At 45.4% G+C, this 26,289-nt stretch overlaps 1 protein-coding gene across 7 annotated transcripts in view; it reads left to right on the forward strand.

Moving 5' to 3' along the window:
• The first annotated feature begins 226 nt into the window (after positions 1-226).
• WDR90 (WD repeat domain 90) overlaps positions 227-26,289 on the forward strand; it is a 52,821-nt gene continuing 26,758 nt past the window's right edge. For 3 of the 7 annotated variants that reach the window (XR_012161170.1, XM_073362602.1, XM_073362605.1), the window contains exons 1-19: positions 229-496; positions 2,473-2,564; positions 3,240-3,416; positions 4,067-4,205; positions 5,151-5,321; positions 6,410-6,533; positions 7,340-7,407; positions 8,683-8,792; positions 9,503-9,736; positions 10,599-10,661; positions 11,145-11,213; positions 11,986-12,096; positions 12,390-12,535; positions 12,665-12,722; positions 13,681-13,799; positions 14,838-14,999; positions 16,961-17,091; positions 24,809-24,925; positions 25,596-25,831. Coding sequence is in view for 6 of the 7 variants with exons in the window: in XM_073362602.1 (XP_073218703.1) it covers positions 487-496; positions 2,473-2,564; positions 3,240-3,416; positions 4,067-4,205; positions 5,151-5,321; positions 6,410-6,533; positions 7,340-7,407; positions 8,683-8,792; positions 9,503-9,736; positions 10,599-10,661; positions 11,145-11,213; positions 11,986-12,096; positions 12,390-12,535; positions 12,665-12,722; positions 13,681-13,799; positions 14,838-14,999; positions 16,961-17,091; positions 24,809-24,925; positions 25,596-25,831 (2,337 nt within the window). In the remaining variant the exon portion in view is untranslated. The other 4 variants (XM_073362606.1, XM_073362604.1, XM_073362603.1 and 1 more) reach the window with 4 other exon arrangements.

Consider the following 26,289-nt stretch of genomic DNA (forward strand, 5'->3'; position numbering starts at 1 on the left):
CCATCCTAGGCACGATGCCCGCAGCCAAGTGTACAAGGATCCTTATGAAGGTGGCGAGCCTTGCAAAGGTGGGCGGGTACAGGGAGCTGGGGGACAAGGTGGGACCCGGACTGCCCAGTGAGGGGTGACACAGGGACTCTGTGCCGCCAGGCTGCCAGCTTGGGGGGAGGGGGGTTGGACCCAGCCAGGGAGGCGGTCACACCGCCAGCCAGAGCATAGGCATCCCCACCTGGAGCGCCCCAAGGCGGCCATGACACTTACCGTGGCAGAAGCGCGACAGGGGCCTTGGAGGGACCCACTCGCCGCCTAAGGGGCGCTCCGTGCGCGCTCGCCTGCAGGCTCGCGGCACATCGGTCACGTGGCTCATGGGTGCGTGCCGCGCTAGCCGAGTGAGCTCTATGGTTACCGGCGGGCCGGCTGGCGCGGGTTGGCAGCAGCGGGGCGGTTGAGCCGCGGGCTGTAGCGGCAGGAGAGAGCGGGGGAGCAATGGCCAAAGGTACCCGGGGCTTCGCCGGGCGGGGCTGGGGCAGTGGGACCCGGTGGCGGGCCGAGGGGTAATGGACTCCCGGTGCGGGGAGGCGGGACTGACGGCAGGCCCCCGGGCGGGGAGTCCGAGGGAGCTGGGGGGTTCCTGTGGGGGGAGGCGGGGCTGAGGGGCCAGGCCCCCGGGCGGGCAGGCCGAGGGAGCTGGGGGGTTCCTGTGGCGGGAGGCGGGGCTGAGGGGCCAGGCCCCCGGGCGGGCAGGCCGAGGGAGCTGGGGGGTTCCTGTGGCGGGAGGCGGGGCTGAGGGGCCAGGCCCCCGGGCGGGGAGTCCGAGGGAGCTGGGGGGTTCCTGTGGCGGGAGGCGGGGCTGAGGGGCCAGGCCCCCGGGCGGGGAGTCCGAGGGAGCTGGGGGGTTCCTGTGGGGGGAGGCGGGGCTGAGGGGCCAGGCCCCCGGGCGGGGAGTCCGAGGGAGCTGGGGGGTTCCTGTGGCGGGAGGCGGGGCTGAGGGGCCAGGCCCGCGGGCGGGGAGTCCGAGGGAGCTGGGGGGTTCCTGTGGCGGGAGGCGGGGCTGAGGGGCCAGGCCCCCGGGCGGGCAGGCCGAGGGAGCTGGGGGGTTCCTGTGGGGGGAGGCGGGGCTGAGAGGCCAGGCCCGCGGGCGGGGAGGCCGAGGGAGCTGGGGGGTTCCTGTGGGGGGAGGCGGGGCTGAGGGGCCAGGCCCGCGGGCGGGGAGGCCGAGGGAGCTGGGGGGTTCCTGTGGGGGGAGGCGGGGCTGAGGGGCCAGGCCCGCGGGCGGGGAGGCCGAGGGAGCTGGGGGGTTCCTGTGGCGGGAGGCGGGGCTGAGGGGCCAGGCCCCCGGGCGGGCAGTCCGAGGGAGCTGGGGGGTTCCTGTGGGGGGAGGCGGGGCTGAGGGGCCAGGCCCCCGGGCGGGGAGTCCGAGGGAGCTGGGGGGTTCCTGTGGCGGGAGGCGGGGCTGAGGGGCCAGGCCCGCGGGCGGGGAGTCCGAGGGAGCTGGGGGGTTCCTGTGGCGGGAGGCGGGGCTGAGGGGCCAGGCCCCCGGGCGGGGAGTCCGAGGGAGCTGGGGGGTTCCTGTGGCGGGAGGCGGGGCTGAGGGGCCAGGCCCCCGGGCGGGCAGGCCGAGGGAGCTGGGGGGTTCCTGTGGCGGGAGGCGGGGCTGAGGGGCCAGGCCCCCGGGCGGGGAGTCCGAGGGAGCTGGGGGGTTCCTGTGGCGGGAGGCGGGGCTGAGGGGCCAGGCCCCCGGGCGGGCAGGCCGAGGGAGCTGGGGGGTTCCTGTGGGGGGAGGCGGGGCTGAGGGGCCAGGCCCCCGGGCGGGGAGTCCGAGGGAGCTGGGGGGTTCCTGTGGGGGGAGGCGGGGCTGAGAGGCCAGGCCTCCGGGTGGGGTGTCGGAGGGATCCCTGGGGGGAGTCTGACTGGGGCCCAGTGGGGCGGAGCTGAGGGGTAGGACCTGGAGGAGGGGGCTCTGTGGAGCCATGCGGCTGGGGCCACCTGCTGGTGGGCAGGGATCTCTCTGACACAGGCCCGTCCCCCATCGCAGCCTTGTGCTAGAGCATGAGCGCCTGACAGACCTTGGGAGCTGGTTATAAACACAGTGAAACTGACTAGTCTGCTCTCCATGTTCCACTGGAGGAAGGGGCAAAAGTCACACCAGCAGCATCACTAGTGGAAAGACCCCTGGCTGGAGGTCTGGGATTTACCTGCCCCCAGGGTATTACACTGGTCTTCTTAAAGGACTGCTTGGCATTGTTTTGTGCTGTGAGGTATCAGCTTCTGCATTTCAGAATAATTTCTGTCCTGGCCTCATGGAACAAATAGTGCATGTGCCAATAAAACAGGCTCAGAGGCCAGTACAGTCTGGCAAGTGTGCCAATGGATTGCTTTAACTCCCTGCTGTGTGCTGATGAATCAGTATAACTGGACACATTGATGGTCATCGATATCCTAGCATCTTCACTCTCTTCTGATTCTCTGCAGTGTGGCAGCATCCATATCTGAATGTCTTCAAGCACTTCAAAGTGGAGGAGTGGAAAAGATCAACTAAGGAGGGAGATGTGACAACATTTATGGTAACACATTGTATTCCTAATGTTTCCTGATTGGACCAGCTGTACTGCAGAGAGACAGGCACTCTGTGATGCTGAGAGAGAGAGGGATTTCCCAGTCCCCCTGCTTTGTGATGTCAAAAAAAAGAGGAAGATTTCAGATTCCCTTGCTCTGTGTCATCAAAAGAGAAAACAATGAAATCTTTCCATCCTGCCTCCTGCTTGTTGCAACAGAGGTGCCTAAAGAGGTCCAGAGAACACTTGCTGGTGGTCCCCAGAGAACAATTGGTCAAATGGTGCTGGCTGTCATTTCTCACTTCTACATCACATTCAAGACAACTAAAAAATACATTACATCCCTAATGTTACCTTTCCATTTAGGCAATCACTGTAGTTGCCACAGGGGATGTAATGTAATCACAAATGGGAAGACAGGTGGTCATGGGGTAATGTCTCTGTTAAGATGTGGTCCACCCAGAAAATGTTTGAGAACCTCGATGTATGGCACCAGAACTTTCTACCCCTCATTCTCCAGAGCTATATTAGACTAATCTTGTCATACACTTGACTTGGAGCCAGTGATGGAATGTGCAATTGCATGAGTCGAGTGAACAAGCAGTAAGACTTCCACAATTGGATCTCCTCTCTTACTTTACTGTAGGGCAGAACTTTGCATCAATGCATGTTCTCTTTTTTTAGGACAAGACATTGAAGGGAACAGTATATCGCATCCGTGGCTCCATTCCTGCCAGTAACTACATCCAGCTTCCCAAAACCAGCACACAGTCATTGGGGCTCACTGGTCATTACCTCTACCTGCTCTTCAAGCCCATGCCTGGCAAATGTTTTGTGGTGCACCTGGATGTTACCACCGAGGTATGTGAGAGAGTCTGTTGCATGGCCCTTGGTGTAACTGGTTTTCTAATATGAGTAGAGGAGTAGGGATTGAAATACTACTCTGAACATAGCTTGAACATAGAGCTTGAACATAGAGAACTGAACTGTGTCGCCTGCGTGTTCTAGAGCAAGATAATCATCTGCCATAAGTGTCCCATGCTGAAGTCCCATAGACTGCTATAGCAGCTGTTAAATGAAGTTAAAAGAGAGGATTGCTGCCTTTCTTGATCACCTTTGTGCCTCACTTCTTAGAGTTTGAGAGCTCCAGTCATTTCTCCCTTGGCTCTTAATTTACTTACTAGAAGGCTTGCCTCATTATCAGTGGTGATTGCCCTGAACCTCATATGATTCGCATTTTGATCTAACATCTGTGGACTCAAGGTAAAAATCTCAAACCCACTCTTCCACGACCTTACTGTGTGTTTTCTTCTCACTTCACTCTTCCCTGTTTAGGGCCACATTGTGTGGGGTAGACCATATAGAAGGCAAGCTGGCAGTAGTCCCTTAGCCTTGGTGGGTATCCAAGCTCAACAGAGTAGTGTCAACCAAGAAACTATATCCTCCATTATCTGCAGCATTTCCCTAGTGGTCTACCAGGTGGATAACATTGTGTATGTCTTTGTTCTCAGGATAGCCAGGTTGTCCGCATCTCTTTCTCCAACCTTTTTAAGGAGTTCAAGTCCACAGCCACTTGGCTTCAATTTCCCTTCATCTGTGGAGCAGCCAAAGGGTCGGTATATGAGTGCACAGCCAGAACTTCAAAGCAAGGTAAAGAAATAGTGTGAATAGTGTGGCTGGTCCCTCAGTGTGGGAATTAGCGCTATAGTAAAGAGAAAATAACGTATCGTACACCAGTATTACTATAGTCACATGTGACCTGAGCTTTGAAGTCATGGATTTAATCAGTTCATTTTAGGGGACAACGAGGGGTGGATTATTAAATCCATGTTTCATTAAGTATTTTTAACACTAGACTTTACAGGGTTTTTTCATTTTACACAATGTAGAATTAACCTGTGGAACTCACTGGCTCAGGAGACTGAATTAAAAAAGGATTACACACGTTATGTGAATAACAGTAGCATCAGCAACTGCGCTAGCTAGAATAAAAATTACTAGGATGATCAAGCCACATAAACATCTCAGTCAACCACCAGTTGGCATCAGGAAGAAATTCCCTCAATGTATAGTAAGAAATAGTGATGCATTGTGGTTATTTGACACACAACTCAGAAATCTCAGGCATTGGCTGGCATTGGACACAAGATACCGGATTAGATGGGCTTTTAGTTTGTGATGGAAATTATGTTCCTAAAAGGATGGTCAGTTTGGACAAAAAAATTGACCTGTTTTGGAAGATGTTAAAATGTGAGGAATCGTAACTAGAGTCTAAATGTTCAGGAATGAAGGCCATGGGATCCATGCATAAAAATATTTGTGCAATTAATTGTCTTTATTCACATGCAGCTACCACGGTTTGTGCTGCAAATCAACATACGGACTCAAATGATCACTAGAAATCTAGCTATCCATTTTCCTAGTGTGGCAATTGTCTCTAAATGTGCATGTGCACAAGTGTGCACACACACATCAACCTCATGCCTCCCTTTCTGTAAGGATTTCAGTACGTGTGTAAAGCTGGGTTTCTGATATTTTTAAAGTAACATGTCAGTGTTTAATGCTGGTTTTGACACTGGTTTTTCTGATCCTCAGATTTGGTGGGTGTGGCCCCTGCCAATGTGCGCTGGACCTGCCTGATGCTTGACCTCCACTACATCCTCTCCATGTACCTGAATAGACGTTACAGCCATCTGAAGAGCATCAAACTCTGCTCCAACTTGTTGGTGAAAAACCTCTATACCAGTGACTTACTGTTTGAGCCAGGTAAGGAGCTGAAGCTTTGTATGATATTTAAATCAGAGCTGGCTGCTAGGATGCGCTAGGCCTAATCCATTCTTACTGCTGCATTTCAAGACATAATTCCACCAGGACCATTTGGCCATGTCTATTGCTGTCTGACACTGTTTTCAGCCAATAATAACAAGGCACTGTCAACAAAACCCTTACCTTAAAAACAACACTAATAATAATGACAGTAATTTTCCCTTGTTTGGTGCCTTCAATCTGAGGATGTCAAAGGGCCTCATAACTTCTCCCATTCTGTAGCTGGAAAAACTGAGGGACAGAGAAAGATTAGGTGACTTGCCCAACATCACACATCAAATCAGTGGCAGACGAGAGAATGGACCCCAAATTTTCTGTCTCTCAGTCCTATCACTAGACCATCCTTTCTGAAAAGCTTCTTTTCCTTGTCACTCTGAAATCCAGATTTCCTCCAGTGTTTCTTTATCCAACTGCTCAGTGCAGCAGAGAAACTTCAGTCAAGACCTTTATTACTAACACATTATCCTTTGTTTGAAATCTGCCCAACTACAGCACATCACAAGAAAGGAATCTTACAGACATCGTAGTGGACCACTAAACAGGTCTCAAATGTGCTGTTGCACACGAAAAGCACTTTAGTTCCATAAAGTTGCATATGCATCAAATGAAAAAAGAAAACAGAAAAACTTAGATCACATAGAACTTCAAAAAGAATCACCAGCTGATCCACTTAGCAACCTGATATGATCATCAATATTAAGTTCCAAATCCTCTTGTAGAGCGTTTAAGCTACATTTTAAGGAAGAAAAAGATAATCTTTCATAACAAAGCTCTAAACTTCCAGGTCTTATTGGAAGCTGAGAGTTTCAAGGATATTCCCACGGAAAGGCTTATGCACTTGCTACAATAATCTTTGTTCTTTTTTCATGTTGTAGCCTTTCTTTTTCAGACTTACAGAAAACTCTGTTCTTAAAGTATTTGTTTGCACGTGGTCTGCTAAGAGTGCATGGTTCCAGCTACCTCTGTAAACATCTTCAGATGTTCTAGGAGTGCTTTATGTCCTTATCTGTCTACTTTTGTGCTTTTAGGGGTGATGTTCTCTGAGGCCCGACAAGCTAAGCTGGCATTTCATGGCATTTCCCCCATGCCACGAGAAATGGCATTTCCTGTGCCAAAGGGAGAGAACTGGCATGACCGCTATGACTATATCAGGTATGTTTACAAATTGCTGCTTTTCAAGGAGGAGTCTGATTATTTTGTGTACGTAACATACTTCGTCAAAACACTTCTGTCTGAGAATATGAAGGCTGCAGAATTAAGCATGCAAAAGTAAGGAAATGCAATAGTTTGCATAAAACTGGGATTATAGCGGAAACACTGTGGCCACTTTAATGCTGTAGTTGTAATGATGGGGACCAAGGCACAACTCGCATCTTCAGCACTTAATTGTTGGCAACTAATATTTTGGGTAGGTAAAGGGCTGTTGAAGGTATCAACTATAGAAACTGCCAGTTCCTAATCAACAGGTCAGTAAGAACATACAGTTCACACCATACTTCTAATATCACCGCCATGCCCTGGAAATGATCCAAATTTCCCTCCTCTGTGGGGTTAGCTTGTATTGCTAACTTAACCGCACATGAACCTTTCTCCCAAGCTTGGTTATTCCTAGGGAGTGCTGTGGCCCTGCCCTTAGTTCTCTTTGCCTTAGAGGCTTGGTTTACATTGACTGCTAGTTTGTGGTCAGCATTACGTCAGTTAATGAATGTTGAGACACAGAAAAATGTCATAGTATAAATCAGACCAGAGAGAGACTCCAACCCTTATCCTGAGTTGGAGCTTATAGGACCCACCTATCCAGATGTCAGGTTGAGTCAGCCAAATAATTCTGTTTCTGTGTGAATGAAGCCTTTTAGCACCAACAGTAAGTCAGCAAAATAGAGCCCTGCATACCTGTGAAGGGTCCTAGAACCTGCCACCCGTTTATGAGGTGACTTTCCTCTGATCTTGTTGTTCAGGTTTCCCTCTGATGGATCCAAGCTGCCATATGACTCAATTCAAAAAGGCTGTTCCAATCCTGCAGAAGGTAGGGAGTCTGAAGTAAATGACCATAGGCTGTGGTACCCATTTGGTGTCTGACTGAGCAATGTGCCAAGCTGGCTTCCAGATTATCTAGGTTATTGTCCTACTTAAAACAAAGTATGACATGGTACAAAGCCACCTGCACCATTTACTGCTGCTGTTAACCAAATAAAACTCAAAGTACAACTTCGGTACAGCATGGTGTAGAAGATCCATCCGTTCACTCATATGATCAATATGATAAGTTAGCAACTGTTGACTAGTCTTCCCTACATCAGTGTTCTGCTCCTAGCATATGCCATCAATCTGTTGCTGTGTCCTGTTAGAGATCACTCTTGCAGCAATAGGGGATTGGGTGATGAAGGTCCCTTTTTTGATATTCCCCTCCTGCCCTCATTAGAAACACTCAGCCCGAGGAGTGTGGAGCATCTACCAAGGATTAGGAAGAACTTGTGAAAGTTCTCCGGTTATTTTGTGGGTGGTAGCTCTCCCAGCTCAGGCTAATTGGCTTTCTGCAGGCTATGGGCTACCCAAATGAACTGGATAGTTTTGCAAGGGGAAAATCAGTGTGCATGGGCTGCTGAGAAACAAATGCAGGCTCTCTAAAGTGCTGCTGAATTTTTAGAAGGTAACTGTAGTAAATACCTTAGTTGGCAAGTAAACTTCAATCGGCATCTTCAGGAAGCTGCTCCACAGAGCCCTTGTACAGCACAATGGTATAGCAAGCAGACCTGCAGTGATCCTTCTGGGAACTCTCCTCTTCTGCCCTGCTTCATCTACATCTTTGTCAGAGCCATGAGGATTCCCCGTCTGTTGCTTATCTGTTATGACATCTTGTTGCAGCCATTACCCTAGTCAAGGGATCTGATGGAGCTCCCACTGGAGTCCATTAACACCACTTCTTCAAGGGTAGAATGGTTGCTGTTGAGTGTCACAAAGCACTTCCTTCTCCCTGAGCACAGCATGCTGCCTTGGCAGCACATCCGATCCCTGTTGACACAGGGGCAAAAGGAACAGGATTTGAACTTGATCTCCCATGTGACTAGCATCAGGCCAGCTCCTTTGGGTTTTGTGCAGTGTGTGCCCAATAGATAATGTGTCCTTTGTTTTCCTCTGTTGCGACATGGCCTGTGTTTCCAAATTGTTCCTTGAGTTCTTTAAGGAAGGAATAAGTAGTAGAATGAAGTAGCTGTTCAGCTACATCATCTGCAGCTGTGTGATCAGCAGGAGGGGAAGCAGATTGTAGGAAAGAGCCAAACACTTTGCTGTTATAATCTAGGTGTTCAAGTGCTAGAAGACCCAATCCGTCATCTTCCACGGCCAGTGACGCTTACCAAAGCTGTCCGGGACCGAGTGTCACTCATCCAACAGATAACCAGTCCCAAGGATGTGAGTATGGCCTTAGGCTGTAAGTGTAGCTTCCTGTACCACCTCTAGCCAGAGGGTTTCCACATGTCCTGCTTTGTGTTTGGAATGTTTTGGGGTTTTGTAGTGGCTACTTTTTGTGTTCTATGGCCTGGGCTGTGCCCCGTCCTACAGTCAATAAACTCTGCAGTTTAATGACTTTGGGGGGTCAGTCTGTCAGTCTATCCAAGATGCTTATCTGGCCCCCATTACCGTAATATATGAACACCTCACAGTCTTTTAATGTAATTTTGCTCCTGACACCCCTGGGAGATAGGGAAGTGTTATTGTCTGCATTTTACAGATGGGGAACTGAGGCACTGAAGAATAGTGAAGTTCTCAGGGGCATGATGGATCTGTTTCTGGTGGGGTAGGATGGGGGAGGGAGAGTCTGTGTTTTAGATATTTTTGTTGGCTATCATACAGTGGAGAGAGAGAAGTTGCATTGTAAACCTAGTAAAAGCAGTGATTCTGCCATTCCAAATCAGAAAGTCACACAGAGCACTCTATGTTATTCTCCTGCATCACTTGGCATGCCTGAATGTTTTTGACATGTTGGATGTCTTGAGTATTAGGTGACTGAGTAAGAGTCAGTCAAAACGTAAAATTAATTTCTCCCTTTCTCTCCAATCACAGCAATCGTAGGGAGTTGTGGGGCAGGCCTGATCTGTTGTCATTTGTTTACTCTTTCTCAGATGCCTCGCTGGTCTCCCTTAGTTACAAAGAGCATCCCTGAGGTTCACTTAGCAACCTCTGGGCCTCTGGAAGAAGTGTACTCTGGAGATCAGGAGTTCAGCAGGGTAGAAGGACTACAAGCTGCCGGGGATTCCACTGTACCGTTACATGCAACAACTGATGGTGGTATTCATGTGTATGCTCACAGAATGGGTAATGTCGCCATCCATGCTGTTGGCATTAGCTCAGATGAGGCAAGTGAGAGAGCATCGCTGGACTCTGACAACCTGATCTTATTGGCTATCCTCTGTGTAGCTCCACATCCCCTCTCTAACTTGTACAGAATCTTCTTAACTCTTCCCCCAAGTCTGCCCCTGTGATGGCTCTGAGAACGCATGATGCTGTCATTAGAAGAAAAGTGTGCCTTGCGCTGAACTCTACAGCCTAATGGCTCAGGCTTCCTTTTCCACTACTCCCATAAGTTCCTCACACCAGATCCTCAGCTGGTGTAAATTGTTGTCGCTCTGTTGACTTCAGTGTAACAATGCCAATTTACACCAGCCTCCATCTGTAAATACCTTCTCAAGGAAGAATTCAGGTAGAACAGATCAGTTGCCTTTCAGACCCACATGCTACTGCCCTGTGCACTGGGATGCAGAAACATGATTATCCCAATTCTTGGGGCTTGACTGGTGGGTTAGAGAGCATTAGGCCAAGACTTCATATGGAAACAGAGCTCCTGAACCCAGACTTCTTGCTCAAACTCTTACTGACTATAGGAGAAGATATATAGAGGTAAGGGACTCCAATGTACTAGGAACAAACAAGTTAAACTGCAAGTTTGTTCCTGTAGGATGGGTCTGGAATGCTTGTTGCTGGTGCTCAATAACTTGGCAGAAAGAGCAACAGGAATACCCACTCCTGGTTGGAGCTGGCAGAGATGATTATTTTATACTAAGGGCAGTTGTGAGCCATCTTACCTGGAATTCTCTCTTGATCTTGTTTCTTTATTTCACGTATACGTTAAGCTTATCCAGGCAGAGCTAATGTGTTTTTTATAGAGATGATCATGCTATTAGCATTTCACAAATAACACCTATGTATTGATTTGCCCAGACTGTGTACACAAAGATTACTGGACCAGAAGTGCTCTCCAGCAAGAAAGCATCTCCCTGCAGGGTAAGAAGAAAGATTCCCCCCTCTCCAACTTTACAGATACTCCCTTGAATTTTCATGGCATTTGTATGTAACCATGGGGAAGACTTGGCTGCCCTCTTGGAAAGGTGATTCAGGTTAACCGAGTCATTCCATTGCTGAGATTATTCCATTTAGCACTATCCACTGTGTGCTTTGGTCCTGGAGGAGATGGAACTCCTGAAAACAAGACTTCAGTCGATTCCTGCTCTTACTTCCTTTTGGATTTGCTGTAATGATGATTTCCTACTGAATAAACTCCTCCCTTAATGTGAAGAAATTGAAGTAGAGAGACAGCCCTCTCACTTCAGGGAGAAACATGAAACCGGTCCAGAGGGACACAGATTAATGTGGGGCAGAGGGAACTTGGTAGATCACTGGGATGTAAGTTGCAGTTAGTGCTGATACAGTTTAGGGCTCACATGCTTTATTCACGCTGGTACTTTTGACAATATCTTCTTCTTTCAGAGACTCTTACCAGATCCAATCCTGAAGCTGAGGACAATTATTGGCTTTGGGGGTTGCAGCACCAAATGGGTCAGTAACGAAGAAGCTTTTCAGAATGTAGTTGCAATAGGGGGAGATTTTCAAAGGCACCGGGGGCAGTTAGGTGCCTAACTCCCATTGACTTTCATGCTTAACTCCCTTTGCCTTTGGAAATCACCCCACACTACCCGGTTTCTTTCGACTACAAATTTTTTGGGGTGAAAAGCTCATTTCCCGACATGGAATTTGCCCCAGTAAAATTCTGAAATTGTGTGCCCCATGCCAGATCTTCTTACAGATTCCAGACTGATTAATGTATCACACATCTAGAATTTCTTTGGAATCCAAAAATGCATTGGTGCCTTAGGTTGGTGTGTCAGTTTGTCCTCCTGTGGTATTGCCTTCGGATCCTTCCAACCGTCCTCTTAATGATCCATGTTACAGTTTAAAAAAAAAATCCTGTTGGGTCATCTAGTCCATTTCCTGTGAACAAAGGATTGTCCCCTTCTTATATATTGCATATATGATGTTAAACATGACTGGGATGGAAGATCAGCTGAATTAATTGGGATGTACTATAAGCTGACCACTTAGTTTTCCTTTGATAGTTATAAATTTGCATCTGTGTTTGTGTGAAACAGCAATCATCTAGATAACATACACCGGCATATTTCACCAGATATCCAAATATTTCCAAGTGCCTTAATTCTATGCATGTCCATCTGTGTAAGCACAAGAGGGCTCTCCTCTCAGTTTGTAGACTGGGTCACATCTGTAGTATCCTCTCTTCTGCTCTGCTCTGATTCTTGCCTTTGACCTGCAGGCTCTGTGGACTAAGAACAGCTCTGCAGTGGTTTACCCCTGTCATGCTATTATAATAACCATGCAGATTGAAACTGGAGAGCAAAGGTTCTTCATTGGACATACAGATAAGGTAAAAGTGGATTTCTTTGCGTGAACAGATATGACAACCCCCCAGAGAATATGCAACAATTGTAAATATCTGATGTGTGAGAGAATACAAAACTACTCCTATCGCAAGCATGGTTAATTCTAGGGAATTGTATCAGCTCACTGGCTGGGGGGAAGTTACAAGAACTCCAGCTCCTAGCAAGAGTCATTCTAAGGAATGATATTGGATCGACAACAGTGGGATTTTCAGCTACTCCAGTGCTAGCCTCTCCCAGCAGCTGGGGGTTATTTTTGCTAACATGATGTTTCCTGCAGGTATCCGCATTGACATTTAATGGAAACAGCGCATTGCTGGCTTCTGCACAGATGGGTCACCTGAGCATGGTGCGGCTTTGGGATTTTCAGAAGGGGAAATGCCTATCCATGTTTAAAACCCATGTCCATTCAGTCTCATCCCTCAGGTACATTGCAGGCATGTTCTGGGCAGTGTGTGTTGGGGAGGAGTTGAGAGTGGGCTTTTAATTTTTCCCATTGAGATCCAGGCAGTGTGTAGGATACTTCATTTCACCCTGGGTTTTCTCCTCTTGTAGCCTTTCCTACAGTGGAGCTGTTCTCTGTGGCATTGGGAAAGATGGACATGGCAAAACAGTGAGTAATAAAGCTCTTGGGCTATTTGGGTTCCACTTACCCAACAACATGCATGACTTTGGACAAAAACAAGTGAAATAATTGTTTGTTTTTCTTCTGCACATAGAACCAATCATATGTCCTTTCCAAGACACAGTGGCTAAATGCTAGTTTCCTTAAATGTCCTTAGGCAATACCATTCATTGTAAATCACGTAAAATCGTCTTATCACCAAACTGGTTAGAAAATATTTGAATATTTACTTTCTTACTTGATATTTATACATCTGTGAACACACACCTTTGTGAATCACAAATTCTACTGAGTAAATCCTGGTTCTTGTAGCTAGTCACGACTTTTTGTTGGTGTGGAAGCCTGTTCATGCTGAATCTCAAGAACTTCCCTGCTTCACATCGTTTATTAACTAACTTCACAGTTAATGAATGGGTGGGACTGCCTTTAGAGCCTTTTTGGTTCCACTTACATTCTACTGGGGTCACTACAAGTGACACAAGGCATTTCCTTCTGAAGGTGCTGAGCACATTCCTCTACAGTTCTCCTAGCTCCTACTCTTACACACCTTTGCTGCTCTAGCACTCCTTGTAATTAGTTACACACTGGTTTCCATTCTTTCTCAGTTTGCAAGTACTGTATCTTAGTCCCACATTCAAGCCCTCTCCAGGCAACGCTGCAGGTAGGGAAACTAATTATCAGACAGGCTAGCCTATTAAAATGAAAATCACCAGGCTCTCTGGGATTGTCCTGAATCCTCCTTTCTGTGAGAGATTTTTCTCCACTCTGTTCACAGCAATGTGGGTAAAAGCCCCAGTGCACAGTACCAGCATCCTGGCAATTGGGAGCAGTATCTGCAGTTTCACCTGTTGTGAGAAGGCTAGCAATCTTCTCCATTGCTTCTATGGTCTAAGGCCTAAGGTGTTATGTTTTCAGCAGTTCTACTCTTGCTGTCCTATCTCTGCAGATGGTGGTGGTGTGGAATACTGCTCAGGTGAACCAGGGCGGAGAGGTGGTTGTGCTGGCCAAAGCTCACACAGATGTGGACATCCAAACCTTGAAGATTGCTTTTTTTGATGACACCAGGTAATGTGCGAATCGGTGAATGTGAGAATAAGGTAAAATAACCTATATCGGGGTGGGCAAACTACGGCTCGCGGGCCGGATCTGGCCCGCAAGCTGTTTTAAGCTGGCCTGCGAGCCACACCACGGGGCTCAGCCCCACTTCAGTGCTCCGGCTGGGGCGCTGGGTCAGGGGCCGCACCACGTGACCCAGCCCCGCCCTGGTGCTCCGGCTGGGGGCTCTGGGTCGGGGGCCACACCACACGGCTCCTGGAAGCCACAGCATGGCCCTGCTCCGACTCCTGCGTGCTCCAGTGGGAGCTCAGGGGGCAGTGCCAGTGAATGGGGCAGCGTGCAGAGCTGCCTGGCCGCGCCTCCGTGTAGGAGCCGGCAAAAGGACATGCCACTGCTTCCAGGAGCCTTGAGGTAAATGGCACTCGGAGCCTGCACCCCCTGAGCCTCTCCCCATGCCCCTACCCCACCCACGCTCCAAACCCCTAGCTCTCAGCCCAGAGCACACTCCTGCACCCCAAACCTCTCATCCCCAGCCCCACCCCAGAGTCCGCACCCCAACCCCAATTTTGTGAGCATTCATGGCCCGCCATACAATTTCTATATCCCCATGTGGCCCTCAGGCCAAAAAGTTTGCCCCCCCTGGCCTAGATAAAGGCAGTGGTAGTCAACAGGTGGACCGTGGGCAAAATCCAGATGCCAGACACTTGAACGGACCCCAAAATCTTTTTATTTACTTATCACTATTGTTGTTATTTTTTGATTATTTTCTCTGGAGTCTGGACTTGACTATATCTTGATCAAGAAATTTGAGCCTTGACAAAAAATAATTGACTACCCCGGTATTAAGGCATTGCTGGGAGGAAGCTCACTGCATTGCTGGAATTCCAGCTTGCAGACAAAAGGTACTTTTGGAAGGAAGCTGCTGTTAGCCTTCCTCTTCTCTCCCCTGGTGTCAGTGTGTCCATTTCAGCTGCTTTCAGGGAGCAGGCCTTTTGTCAGTATAGAATGAGTCTTCCCTGGTTCCTTACTCAGCCTCTCGTGTAACAGGATGGTGTCGTGCGGCAGAGATAATGTGAGGCTGTGGCGAGTGCGGAGTGGAGCGCTGCGCTCGTGCCCAGTGAATTTGGGGGAGTACCATTCCTTGGAGTTCACCGACCTGGCCTTCGAGAAAGGGCATTCCGCTGAGCGGGAACCTGAGGACCGGACACTGTAAGGATGGAGCCACTTTTTCTTTCCTTAAATCACTTTCCTTAAGTTAATTTTTTAGGGACACTGTGATTCAGTCTGCCTCTGTTCCTGGGAGCTGTGTACACTAGCATGCTGAGCTTTTGATTAGTAAGCATAAGGAAAAGGTTGAACAGTCATTGTTTTGACTTGCTCATCCCTGTCCTTAACTTGAGCATTCTACAGTCCTTTGTCTGCATTCTCTCTGCAGAAACAAAGGTGTCATACAAAGCCAGCCTACCCTTTAGTCTCCTCCTTTCTAAGATTTCAGATCCTAAAAGAAGCTTAAAATACCTTGTAGAGTTGCACAAGAAATCTGCCCATGGATTTGCTGTTAATGTTCATTTGGCAGTGGGAGGGGTGTGGTGTAATTACATTCCCCGTGACTTTTTTATACTTCAGCTTAATCACTCAACCAAGACTGCTGCTACCGGAGAGATATTACAAAAACAAAGAATTGCCAGGTCTGTTCATTTTCACCTTCCCTCTGTGGTCTGAGCCCTGTGGGTGTAGATTTGCCCAGTATTGCTTCATTTCTGGTTCATGGGTGTGCTGTGGGAAAAATCACTTTCCCCTAATGTTTTATTCAGTGCTTTCGATCAAAGGCACTGTATACATAAATAAAATGTAATGTATTTAATCACAAACTAAACTATCTACCAATATTGTGAACAAAAAGTTCAAAACTCAGAAGTGAAAAAGCCTTCCCCAAAATCATGCATTCATCTTATTTGTACATTTTACATCCAGATCTCCTATATGGGGAAAATCTTTGCCTTTCCAGAACAATTTATCTGAAGCAATAATAATTTTCCTGAAATATTGCAATTTATTCTCCTCCAAAAGTTTAACAGTCACTTCCATTAAACATAAGCAAATGTGACTTTGATTTCCAGGGCTCATTTCTGTGAAGCTTCTCTGGCTCCATTTATTTCAATTCAGTTCAGGATAGCAATTGTGCCAAACTTGCCTAGAACCCCGTTATTTCCCATAGGGTCATGACTTATGGTTACATCCATTTCTCAGTCTGAGCTAGTGAAAGAGTATTGGGCAAAAGTTGCCAGAGATCTTGTTTCTGCGAACTGATCCTAATCTCCTTCTGATACAGGTTAGTAATACTTCCATCTTTAGTCTCCAGCTGGTTTTGGGATGGATACCTGAGAGTCAGCAGTCCTCCTTACTGATTCTTGATGGAGGGGTCTGTGTCGTACAATAATAGAAATAATAATAATCCAGCATTTGTATATTTTCTTTTAAGGTTTGCTACACTTTGGGAAGCAGGTCTCTGCCTCTTTACTTCTATTTTTTCCTCCTAAATTAGAAAAGATGGGGGAAAAAAATCTTTCTAATGATTCCTCCATAACAGGCTGATAGAGTTTACTTTTTTTTATTCCTTCACAAAGGAAAAAATATGATCTCTTAGTAAGAAGTAGCAACATCCTGATTAAAATTTTCAGTTGTTTCCAGACTTCGGAGTCTGAAGTCTATAGTTTATATAGACATACAGGATAACTGAAGATCATTTTTGAGACTGACTAGGCACTTACAGACTCAAAGCTCACTAGTTTTGCTTTTTCCCTTATCTTTTATATTGGCTGAATTAACTCTTGAGATTTTTCTCTAAATTGCTCTTTCAAAGGGGAAAGGAAAAGAAGGATGGAGAGGTCTAACTCCATCTACCAGTTATAGATTCCCAAGTTAGCTCCTGCTGAAAATCAAATGTTTGAATCCTGTCATCCAGTCAAGCTATCATTCCATTACAAACTAGAATTGCTAAAGTTTTTAGACGAACAGCATATTTAAAGTTATTTCAAGGTTGTTTACAAAAGTGTGGTGTAAAGTTAACATTGAAACAAAATGCAGAATACAGTTCTTCTGCTAAATAATGTCTCTGAAGTTCCTATTGTGGTCATTAGTGTCTAATGGTGGTGTCCTTTCCCTTTCAGCTTTGTTTGCAGCAGGAGCGGCCACATCTTGGAAATTGACTACAAGAATGTCACTATCAGAAATGCCCGGCGCCTCCTGCCTTCTCAGATTCAGCACTCTCACCGGCGGGAGAAGCAAACCTTCAACTCGGGTATGGGCTTTGGTGGGGGATGGATAGATGACCAAGAGGAAGCAGGACATGCTACATTATGAACTTTCACTAGAAAAGTTTTTGCTGAAATTTTGCTAAGTTTGAAGGAAGAGCCCTGTGAGGGAACACCAGACAGAAGCAAACCGAGGACCCAAGTTTCATAAGACTAGGTGCAAAATAGGCAGAATTGCAGGGGATCCTCTGTAGGCTGAGATAATCTGACATCACACTAGAAGTAAGGTTTTGGGGAGCACAGGTGGGGCTTCAGCCAGTTTCTTCTCCAGTGAAATCTCCTATGCATTGAAGGGGGAGAAAGCGAGACTATACGTAACCCAAATGTACCCTATTTTGGGGTTAGATTAGATGACCCTTGCAGTCGCTTCTAACCCTATGATTCTATTACCCATTACCCATTAATTTACATAATCCCAACTATTGGGCTCAGTGCTGGAGTAACGGGATGTAATTCTCTGGCTGTGTTATACAGCAGGTCAGACTAAGTGATCTGATAGTCCCCCCTGGCCTTAATCTATGAATCTGAATTTGGGAGAAAGGATTGTAACTGTGTGTCACGGTTCCTCCCCCACTCTGAACTCTAGGGTACAGATGTGGGGACCTGCATGAAAAACCTCCTAAGCTTATCTTTACCAGCTTAGGTCAAAACTTCCCCAAGGTACAAAATATTACCCCCGTTATCCTTGGACTGGCCGCTACCACCACCAAACTAATACTGGTTACTGGGGAAGAGCTGTTTGGATGCATCCTTCCCCCCAAAATACTTCCCAAAACCTTGCACCCCACTTCCTGGACAAGGTTTGGTAAAAAGCCTCACCAATTTGCCTAGGTGACTACAGACCCAGACCCTTGGATCTTAAGAACAATGAACAATCCTCCCAACACTTGCACCCCCCCTTTCCTGGGAAATGTTGGATAAAAAGCCTCACCAATTTGCATAGGTGACCACAGACCCAAACCCTTGGATCTGAGAACAATGAAAAAGCATTCAGTGTTTTACAAGAAGACTTTTAATAAAAAATAGAAGTAAATAGAAATAAAGAAATCCCCCCTGTAAAATCAGGATGGTAGATATCTTACAGGGTAATTAGATTCAAAAACATAGAGAACCCCTCTAGGCAAAACCTTAAGTTACAAAAAAGATACACAGACAGAAATAGTTATTCTATTCAGCACAATTCTTTTCTCAGCCATTTAAAGAAATCATAATCTAACACATACCTAGCTAGATTACTTACTAAAAGTTCTAAGACTCCATTCCTGTTCTGTCCCTGGCAAAGACGACCAACAGACAGACACAGACCCTTTGTTTCTCTCCCTCCTCCCAGCTTTTGAAAGTATCTTGTCTCCTCATTGGTCATTTTGGTCAGGTGCCAGCGAGGTTACCTTTAGCTTCTTAACCCTTTACAGGTGAGAGGAGCTTTCCCCTGGCCAGGAGGGATTTCAAAGGGGTTTACCCTTCCCTTTATATTTATGACACTGTGTATAACTATTTAAAGATTATAATATATTGGGAAATGCTCTTTTTACTGGACAATAGGGTCACATTTTCAGAAGCAGTCTTTAAATGTGTGAGCGTTAGTTTTTGCACATATATTTTTTGAGTCCTAAAGATTTTTGCATATGCAAAATCTCATGTAGATACACAAGCTGTACTTATGTATGCAAACCGAGCAGTTGAGTATCTATATGATTTTTCATTCACATTCACATCTGAGGTTTTGCTCATGTAAAACATCATGCTCCAGAAAGTATATATGCAGAAGTATAGGTGTACAGATTTGGAGGGCAGATGGAGGCCTTTGAAACTTTGTCCCTAGGGGCTGAATTAAAAACAATGAGTGTAAATAAATTCAGCTGGGAGGGAAAAGTTTTGCTTGTGAAGACAATAAGAATGGAGTGGCCTCATTAAATAATTAAGGTAAAATCTATTAGAGGGATTGAAGTTGAAATAAATAAAGCAAATTCTTTGAAAATAAAGCAATGCTCTGCCTAACACAGATGACTGGTTTCGATCAGATAAGTGGTGACAAACTTCCTACCAAAAATAATCCTACCAAAAAAAAACTTCCTACCAAAAAAAATGGCTAAGTACCATTTTAAGAAGAATTTTAGTGTTTTGATTGATGAATGTTTAGAATAAACACCCTTTTTAGTAACATAAAGCAATGTTTTAATCAGCCAAAAGGAATCCTGTGCCCAGTAGCATGTAAAAAGCTAAACATACAAAATGAAACAACTGGCCTGTTCTTTGAAAGATCTCAACAGTATTTAGAATTTTTTAATGCTACAGAAGTCAAAGTATTATGACTTTCAGCAAGTCTTGTATTGCTGATATGACATTAGTTAGAATTTGTTTTCAAGTGCTACTGCTACTCGTATTGTAAGACAGCACATATCGCTTTATTTTATAGAATTATAGACATGTAGGGCCAGAAGGGAATTCAAGAGGTCATCAAGTCCAGCCCCTTGCACTGAGGCAGGGCCAAGTAAACCTAGGCCATCCCTTACAGGTGTTTGTCTAGCCTGGTCTTAAAATCCTCCAAAAATGGTAATTCCACAACCTCCCTTAGAAGCTTTGTCCACAACTTAACTACCCTTATAGTTAGAAAGTTCTTCCTAATATCTAACCTCCCTTGCTGCAGATTAAACCCATTTCTTTTTGTCCTACCTTCAGTGCACATAGAGGACAGTTGATCACCATTCTCTTTATAACAGCCCTGAACTTATTTAAAGACTGTTACCAGGTCCCCCCTCAGTCTTCTTTTCTCAAAACTAAATATGCCCAGTTTTTTTAACCTTTCCTCACTGGTGAGGTTTTCTAAACCTTTTATCATTTTTGTTGCTGTCCTCTGGGCTCTCTTCACTTTATCCACATCTTTCCTAAAGTGTGGCATCCAGAATTGGATAAAGTACTTGAGGTAAGGCCTCATCAGTCCCAAGTAGAGTGGGACAGTTACCTACCATGTCTTACATACGACACTCCTGTGACGCATTTGCAAAAAAGGCTAATATCCTGTTAATATATCTCAGAATGATATTTGACTCTTTTGTAACTGCATCACATTGTTGACTCAAATTCAGTTTGTGATTCACTATAGTCTCCAGATCCTTTACAGCAGTACTACCACCTAGCCAGTTATTCCCCAGTTTGTATTAATGCATTTGATTTTCCCTTCCCACTTGTCTTTATGGACTTTCATCTTGTTGATTTCAGACCAATTCTCTAATTTGTCAAGGTCATTTTGAATTCTAATCCTGACCCTCCATATGCCTCCCAGCTTGTTGTCATCCGCATATGTTATAAGCATACTCTCCACTCCGTTATCCAAGCTGTTAATGAAAATATTGAACAATACCCGACCCAGGACTGGCCCCTTGAGGATCTCACTAGATGTGCCCTCCCAGTTTGACAGTGAACAATTGATACCTACTCTGAGTACAGTCTTTCAACCAGCTGTGCACCCACCTTGATAATTTCATCTAGACCACATTTGCCTAGTTTGCTTACGAGAATGTCATGTAGAACTGTGTCAAAAGCCTTAAGAAAATAAAGATATATCACATCTATTGTTTCCCCTCTATTTACTAGGCTAGTAACCCTGTCAAAGAAGGAAATTAGGTTGATTTAGCATGATTTGTTCTTGACAAATCCATGTTGTTATTCCATAACACTGTTATGCTCTAGGTGCTTATAAATTGATTGTTTTATAATTTGTTCCAGTATCTTTCCATGTATCAAAGTTAGATTGACTGGTATATAATTCCCCAGGTGCTCTTTGATTTTGTTCCCCTTTTTAAAGATAAGTACTCATTGTTCCTTCTCCAGTCCTCTGGGACCTCATCCATCCTCCAGGAGTGTTTGAAGAGACTTGCTAATGGTTCTGAGATTGCTTCCACTAATTCCTTTAATACCTGGCCTAGGTATTTTATCAGGCTCTGCTGACTTGAGTACACCTAACTTAGCTAAATGTTCCTTAACCTGTTCTTTCCCTAGTTAATTTTAATCATGTCGAGTATCTGGTAATCATTAACCTTTTTAGGTTTCACAGTAGCAGCCCTGTTAGTCTGTATTCGCAAAAAGAAAAGGAGTACTTGTGGCATCTTAGAGACTAACCAATTTATTTGAGCATAAGCTTTTGTGAGCTACAGCTCACTTCATCGGATGCATTCAGTGGAAAATACTGTGGGGAGATTTATATATATAGAGAACATGAAACAATGGGTGTTACCATACACACTGTAACGAGAGTGATCTCTTAAGCTGAGCTATTACCAGCAGGAGAGGAGGGGGGAAAAACCTTTTGTAGTGATAATCAAAGTGGGCCATTTCCAGCAGTTGACAAGAACATCTGAGGAATAGTGGGGAGTGGAGGGGGGGAATAAACATGGGGAAATAGTTTTACTTTGTGTAATGACCCATCCACTCCCAGTCTCTATTCAAGCCTAAGTTAATTGTATCCAGTTTGCAAATTAATTCCAATTCAGCAGTGAAGACTGAAGCAAAATAGGCATTAAACATCTCAGCCTACTTCTTGTCGTCAATTATTAGCTCTCCTTCCCCGCTAAGCAGAGGACCTGCACTTTCCTTCATCTTTCTCTTGCTCCTAACATATTTATAGAACCTCTTCTTTTTTCCTTTTATGTCCCTTGCTAAGTGTAACTCAATTTGTGCCTTAGCCTTTCTGTTTAGTCCCTACATGCTAGTGTTGTTCTTTTGTACTCATGTTTCCACTTTTTGTAGGATTCCTTTTTAAGTTTTAGTTTATTAAATAGCCCCTGATGCAGCCAGATAGGTCTCCTACTATTGTTCCTATCTTTCCTTCAGTTTGGGATACTTTGCGGTTGTGCCTTTAATACTGTCTCCTTGAGAAACTGCCAGCACTTGTGAACTCCTTTATCCCTTAGATTTTCTTCCCATGGAACCTTACCTACCACTTCTCTGAGTCTGTTAAAGTCTGCTTTTTTGAAGTCCATTTGTGATGGGTTTGGTCACAGAGACCCTGTTGGGACTGTCATCTGATGTGTTGAAATTACCCCTGAGCCCATTTTCCCTGCCAGCTTGGGACTCCAGAACTCTGCCTTGTTGAGCCAGACATGTTAGCCTGCTGCAATACAGACCCAGGTCTGAACCACACCCCCAAAGCTGCAGGCTTTAACTGAAAACCATTCAACAGGTTACCTATCTCCAGCACCCAGACACCTAGTTCCCAATGGGATCCAAACCCCAAATAAATCCGTTTTACTCTATATAAAGCTTATACAGGGTAAACTCGTAAATTGTCTGCCCTCTATAACACTGAAAGAGAGATATGCACAGCTGTTTGCTCCCCAGGTATTACTCACTTACTCTGGGTTCATTAATAAACAAAAGTGATTTTATTAAGTATAAAAAGTAGGATTTAAGTGGTTTCAAGTAATAGCAGACAGAACAAAGTAAGTTACCAAGCAAAATAAAACAAAACACGCAAGTCTAAGCCTAATATATTAAGAAACTGAATACAGGTAAATCTCACTCTGAGATGTTCCAATAAGCTTCTTTCACAGACTAGACTCCTTCCTAGTCTGGGCCCAATCCTTTCCTTGTTAGTTCCAGCTCAGGTGGTAACCAGGGGATTTCTCATGACTGGCAGCGTCCTTTGTTCTGTTCCACCCCCTTTTATAGCTTTGACCCTTTTTTATAGCTTTTGTCTCTCTTGCTCCCTACCCCTCCTTCTAAATGGAAAAGCACCAGGTTTAAGATGGATTCCAGTATCATGTGACATGGTCACATGTCCTGTGAGACCCCAGCCTTCATTCTTCCACGGCTGGCCCACACCTACACAGGAAGGTCTGCAAGTAAACATAGCAATTCACAACCAATTGTCCTAGTCAGTGGGAGCCAGCAAGATTCCAAGCCACCATTAATGGCCCACACTTTGCATAAGTACAATAGGACTAATAATACTTCATATTCCTAGCTTCAGGTACAAGAATGATACATTCATACAAACAGGTTGAACACACTCAGTAGATTATAAGCTTTGTAATGATACCTTACAAGAGACCTTTTGCATAAAGCATATTCCAGTTACATTATATTTACACTCATAGACATATTTCCATAAAACATATGGAGTGCAACATCACACCATTATCCTTATCCTGCTGCTGCTCACTCCTTCCTGTATTTAGAATAATGAAAGCTATCATTTCATGGTCACTTTCATCCAAATTGCATTCTGCCTTCTGATTTGCAATCAGTTCCTCCCTCTTGGTCAGAAATCAAGTCTAAAATGGCTGTCACCCTGGTTACTTCCTCCACTTTCTGAAACAAGAAGTTGTCCCCAGTACATTCCATGAACTCACTGGAAATTGTGTTTTGATGTATTACTTTTCCAACAGATGTCTGGGTAGTTAAAGTCCCACATTAATTCCAGGGGTCTTGTGATTTAGATATTGCTGTTGTCTGTCCTAGAAATGCCTCATCCACCTTCTTTTTCTGATTTGGTGATCTCTAATAGACCCCACCACTACCATGATCCCTGCCATTTTCACTTTATAAGGCTTTAATATAATGTATATTAATTAAGCTTCCAAACCCCTTTTTGTGGAGGGTAGATATCATTCTCATTTTATATATGGGGAAACTGAGGCATAGAATTTAAGACTTGACCATGGTCACAAGTTGTATTAGGATCAGAGTTTCTGGCTCCCAGTGCTTTTGATTAGACTAGACTTCATTGATATAGTCGTAAGCATTAGATGTCTTAGCCATTTCTTAACGCACACAGTCTCCTTTGCTACATTCCCATCCCCTTTCCCTCTCTCCTCTTTCTCTTTACTCTCTCTTGTTTCTCTCTACATAGATGAACCAATTTGAAAAGATAAAGGAAACACTTTTTCACACCATTAGCCTGTGACTCTCATTGCCACGATGTATTGTTAAGGTCAAGAGCATGGCAGTCTTTGAAAAGTGATTGGTCATTTCTATGGATAACAAGAATACCCATATCAGAAGGGTAGCCGTGTTAGTCTGGATCTGTAAAAGCGGCAGAATCCTGTGGCACCTTATAGACTAACAGACGTATTGGAGCATAATTTTCCACTACATGCATCTGACGAAGTAGGTATTCACCTACGAAAGCTTATGCTCCAATACGTTTATTAGTCTATAAGGTGCCACAGGACTCTTTGCCGCTTTTAAGGATACCCATAGTTATAATATTAATATTAAATATGAACAAGAGTTCTGGTTGTAATAAAAACCCTTCTGATTTGGGGCATGATCCGTCATCTAGCAATTGGAGGTTAGGAGGTGTTCAAAAAAGAAGTAGATACATTCATGGAGGATAGGTCCATCAATGGCTATTAGTCATGATGCGCAGGGATGGTGTCCCTAGCCTCTCTTTGCTAGAGGCTGGGAGTGGACAGCAGGGGATGGATCACTTGGTGATTGCCTGTTCTGTTCATTCCCTCTGGGGTACCTGGCATTGGCCACAGTCGGAAGACAGGATACTGGGCAAGATGGACCTTTGGTCTGACCCAGTATGGATGTTCTTATTTTCCCTGGGGACAACTTATCCCATAACTGATACTGCAGGGTTTCTTGCACCTTCCTCTAAATTGCTCAGCATTGGACTAGATGGGTCATTGGTCTGATCCAGTCTGGTAATTTTTTGGTTCCTTACATTGTGCCAATTGGTAATATTTGTCCTTTCAGGCCCTGGGATTGCTATAAACAGTATTAGCATCTCCTCTACCTTCTGTGCCACAGCCTCAGAGGATGGCTACGTGCGGCTGTGGCCTCTGGATTTCTCGGCAATCTTCTTGGAGGCTGGTGAGTAAACCTTGGATCTCTCTCACTCATTCCTCACTCAGTTCTGCATTCATATCAACCTAGCCCTATGGGGCCAAAGCTTTCCTGGAGCAAAAAGGGAATGCAGCCTAGGGTTCCACTACGCTGCTCTTCTGATCCATTCCCAAACCTGAGCTCTTGTGAAGAGCAACAGAAATTCATTCTTAGGCTTCTCTTGTGGTGCTCTCTCAGTGGGCTAGACTTTGGTGTGGAGTAACTGCCACCTCCTGCAGTGAAAAGTTAGACAAGTCTGTACAGAATGAATCTTGGGTTTTATCTCTTCAAGAGTTTTCCTTGTTCTTCTGGAATTCTAGAGAAAGACAGGAGTCTTCTGAGTAAGCTAAACATTAGTCCTTAACGCTTATTGCATATCTGTCCAATGAAAATCTATGGGAGAAGCACAGTAGTTCTTCATCCATCCTGGAATGAAATGCAGTGATACTGAAAAATAAAGACTTTTTAGAAATGACACTGGCTTGATTATGTGGCTAGACTAAAACCTGAGAACAGTTAGTCTCATAGCACTCAGGAAAGTACAGGACATAGAAATGAAAGTGCAGAAATAAAAGGGTGGTCACTTAGCTATAGTCTAGATGTACCACTTTTTTTGCATCCTGGGATAATTTATTAACTGGTACATCTGTTTCCCCAGAGCATGAAGGTGCAGTGAGTTCTGTCAGCATCAGTCCAGATAGTCTCAAAGTTCTGTGCACCACCTCCACTGGGAACCTGGGTTACCTGGATATACAGTCCCGGGGCTACAATACCCTCATGCGCTCTCACACTGATTCTGTTCTGGCATTCTCTGTGGATGGGCTCCGGAAGCAGATGGCTACGGTGTCTCAGGATAACACCATCCGGATCTGGGACCTTGTGTCCATGCAGCAGGTAGCGTAAGCTCACTTTCTTGGTCAAGATAGGGGTAGTAGAAGTCAAAACTCAGCTTTGCTGGCAGAGCTGTAAAAGGAAGTCTGCACAATCTTTGTTTATTCCAACTGACTGTAGCTGGTGCTAACAACATATCTCCCTTTAAAATCACTTAAATCTACCTCCAACAACAACAGATCCCTCCAGAACTACTGCATGAAGTTCAAGATTTTTCTGTGTAGTTTGGCTTTAGCTCCAAAAGTCAAATATTTAAAATACCACTTGCTTTTCTTCCATCTCCTAAATATTGTAGGTTAATGTTGGGCCATAATGGTGAGGTCTCTGTGGGTATGTGTACGCTGCAATAAAGCACTCATGGCTGGCCCATGTCAGCTGACCTAGGCTCAGGCTGTGGGACTGTAAAATTGCAGTATAAACATTCAGGCTCAGACTGGAGCCCAGGCTCTGAGACCCAGCAA

This window comes from Lepidochelys kempii, chromosome 10, assembly GCF_965140265.1.
Source record: "Lepidochelys kempii isolate rLepKem1 chromosome 10, rLepKem1.hap2, whole genome shotgun sequence".
Lineage (NCBI taxonomy): Eukaryota > Metazoa > Chordata > Testudines > Cheloniidae > Lepidochelys > Lepidochelys kempii.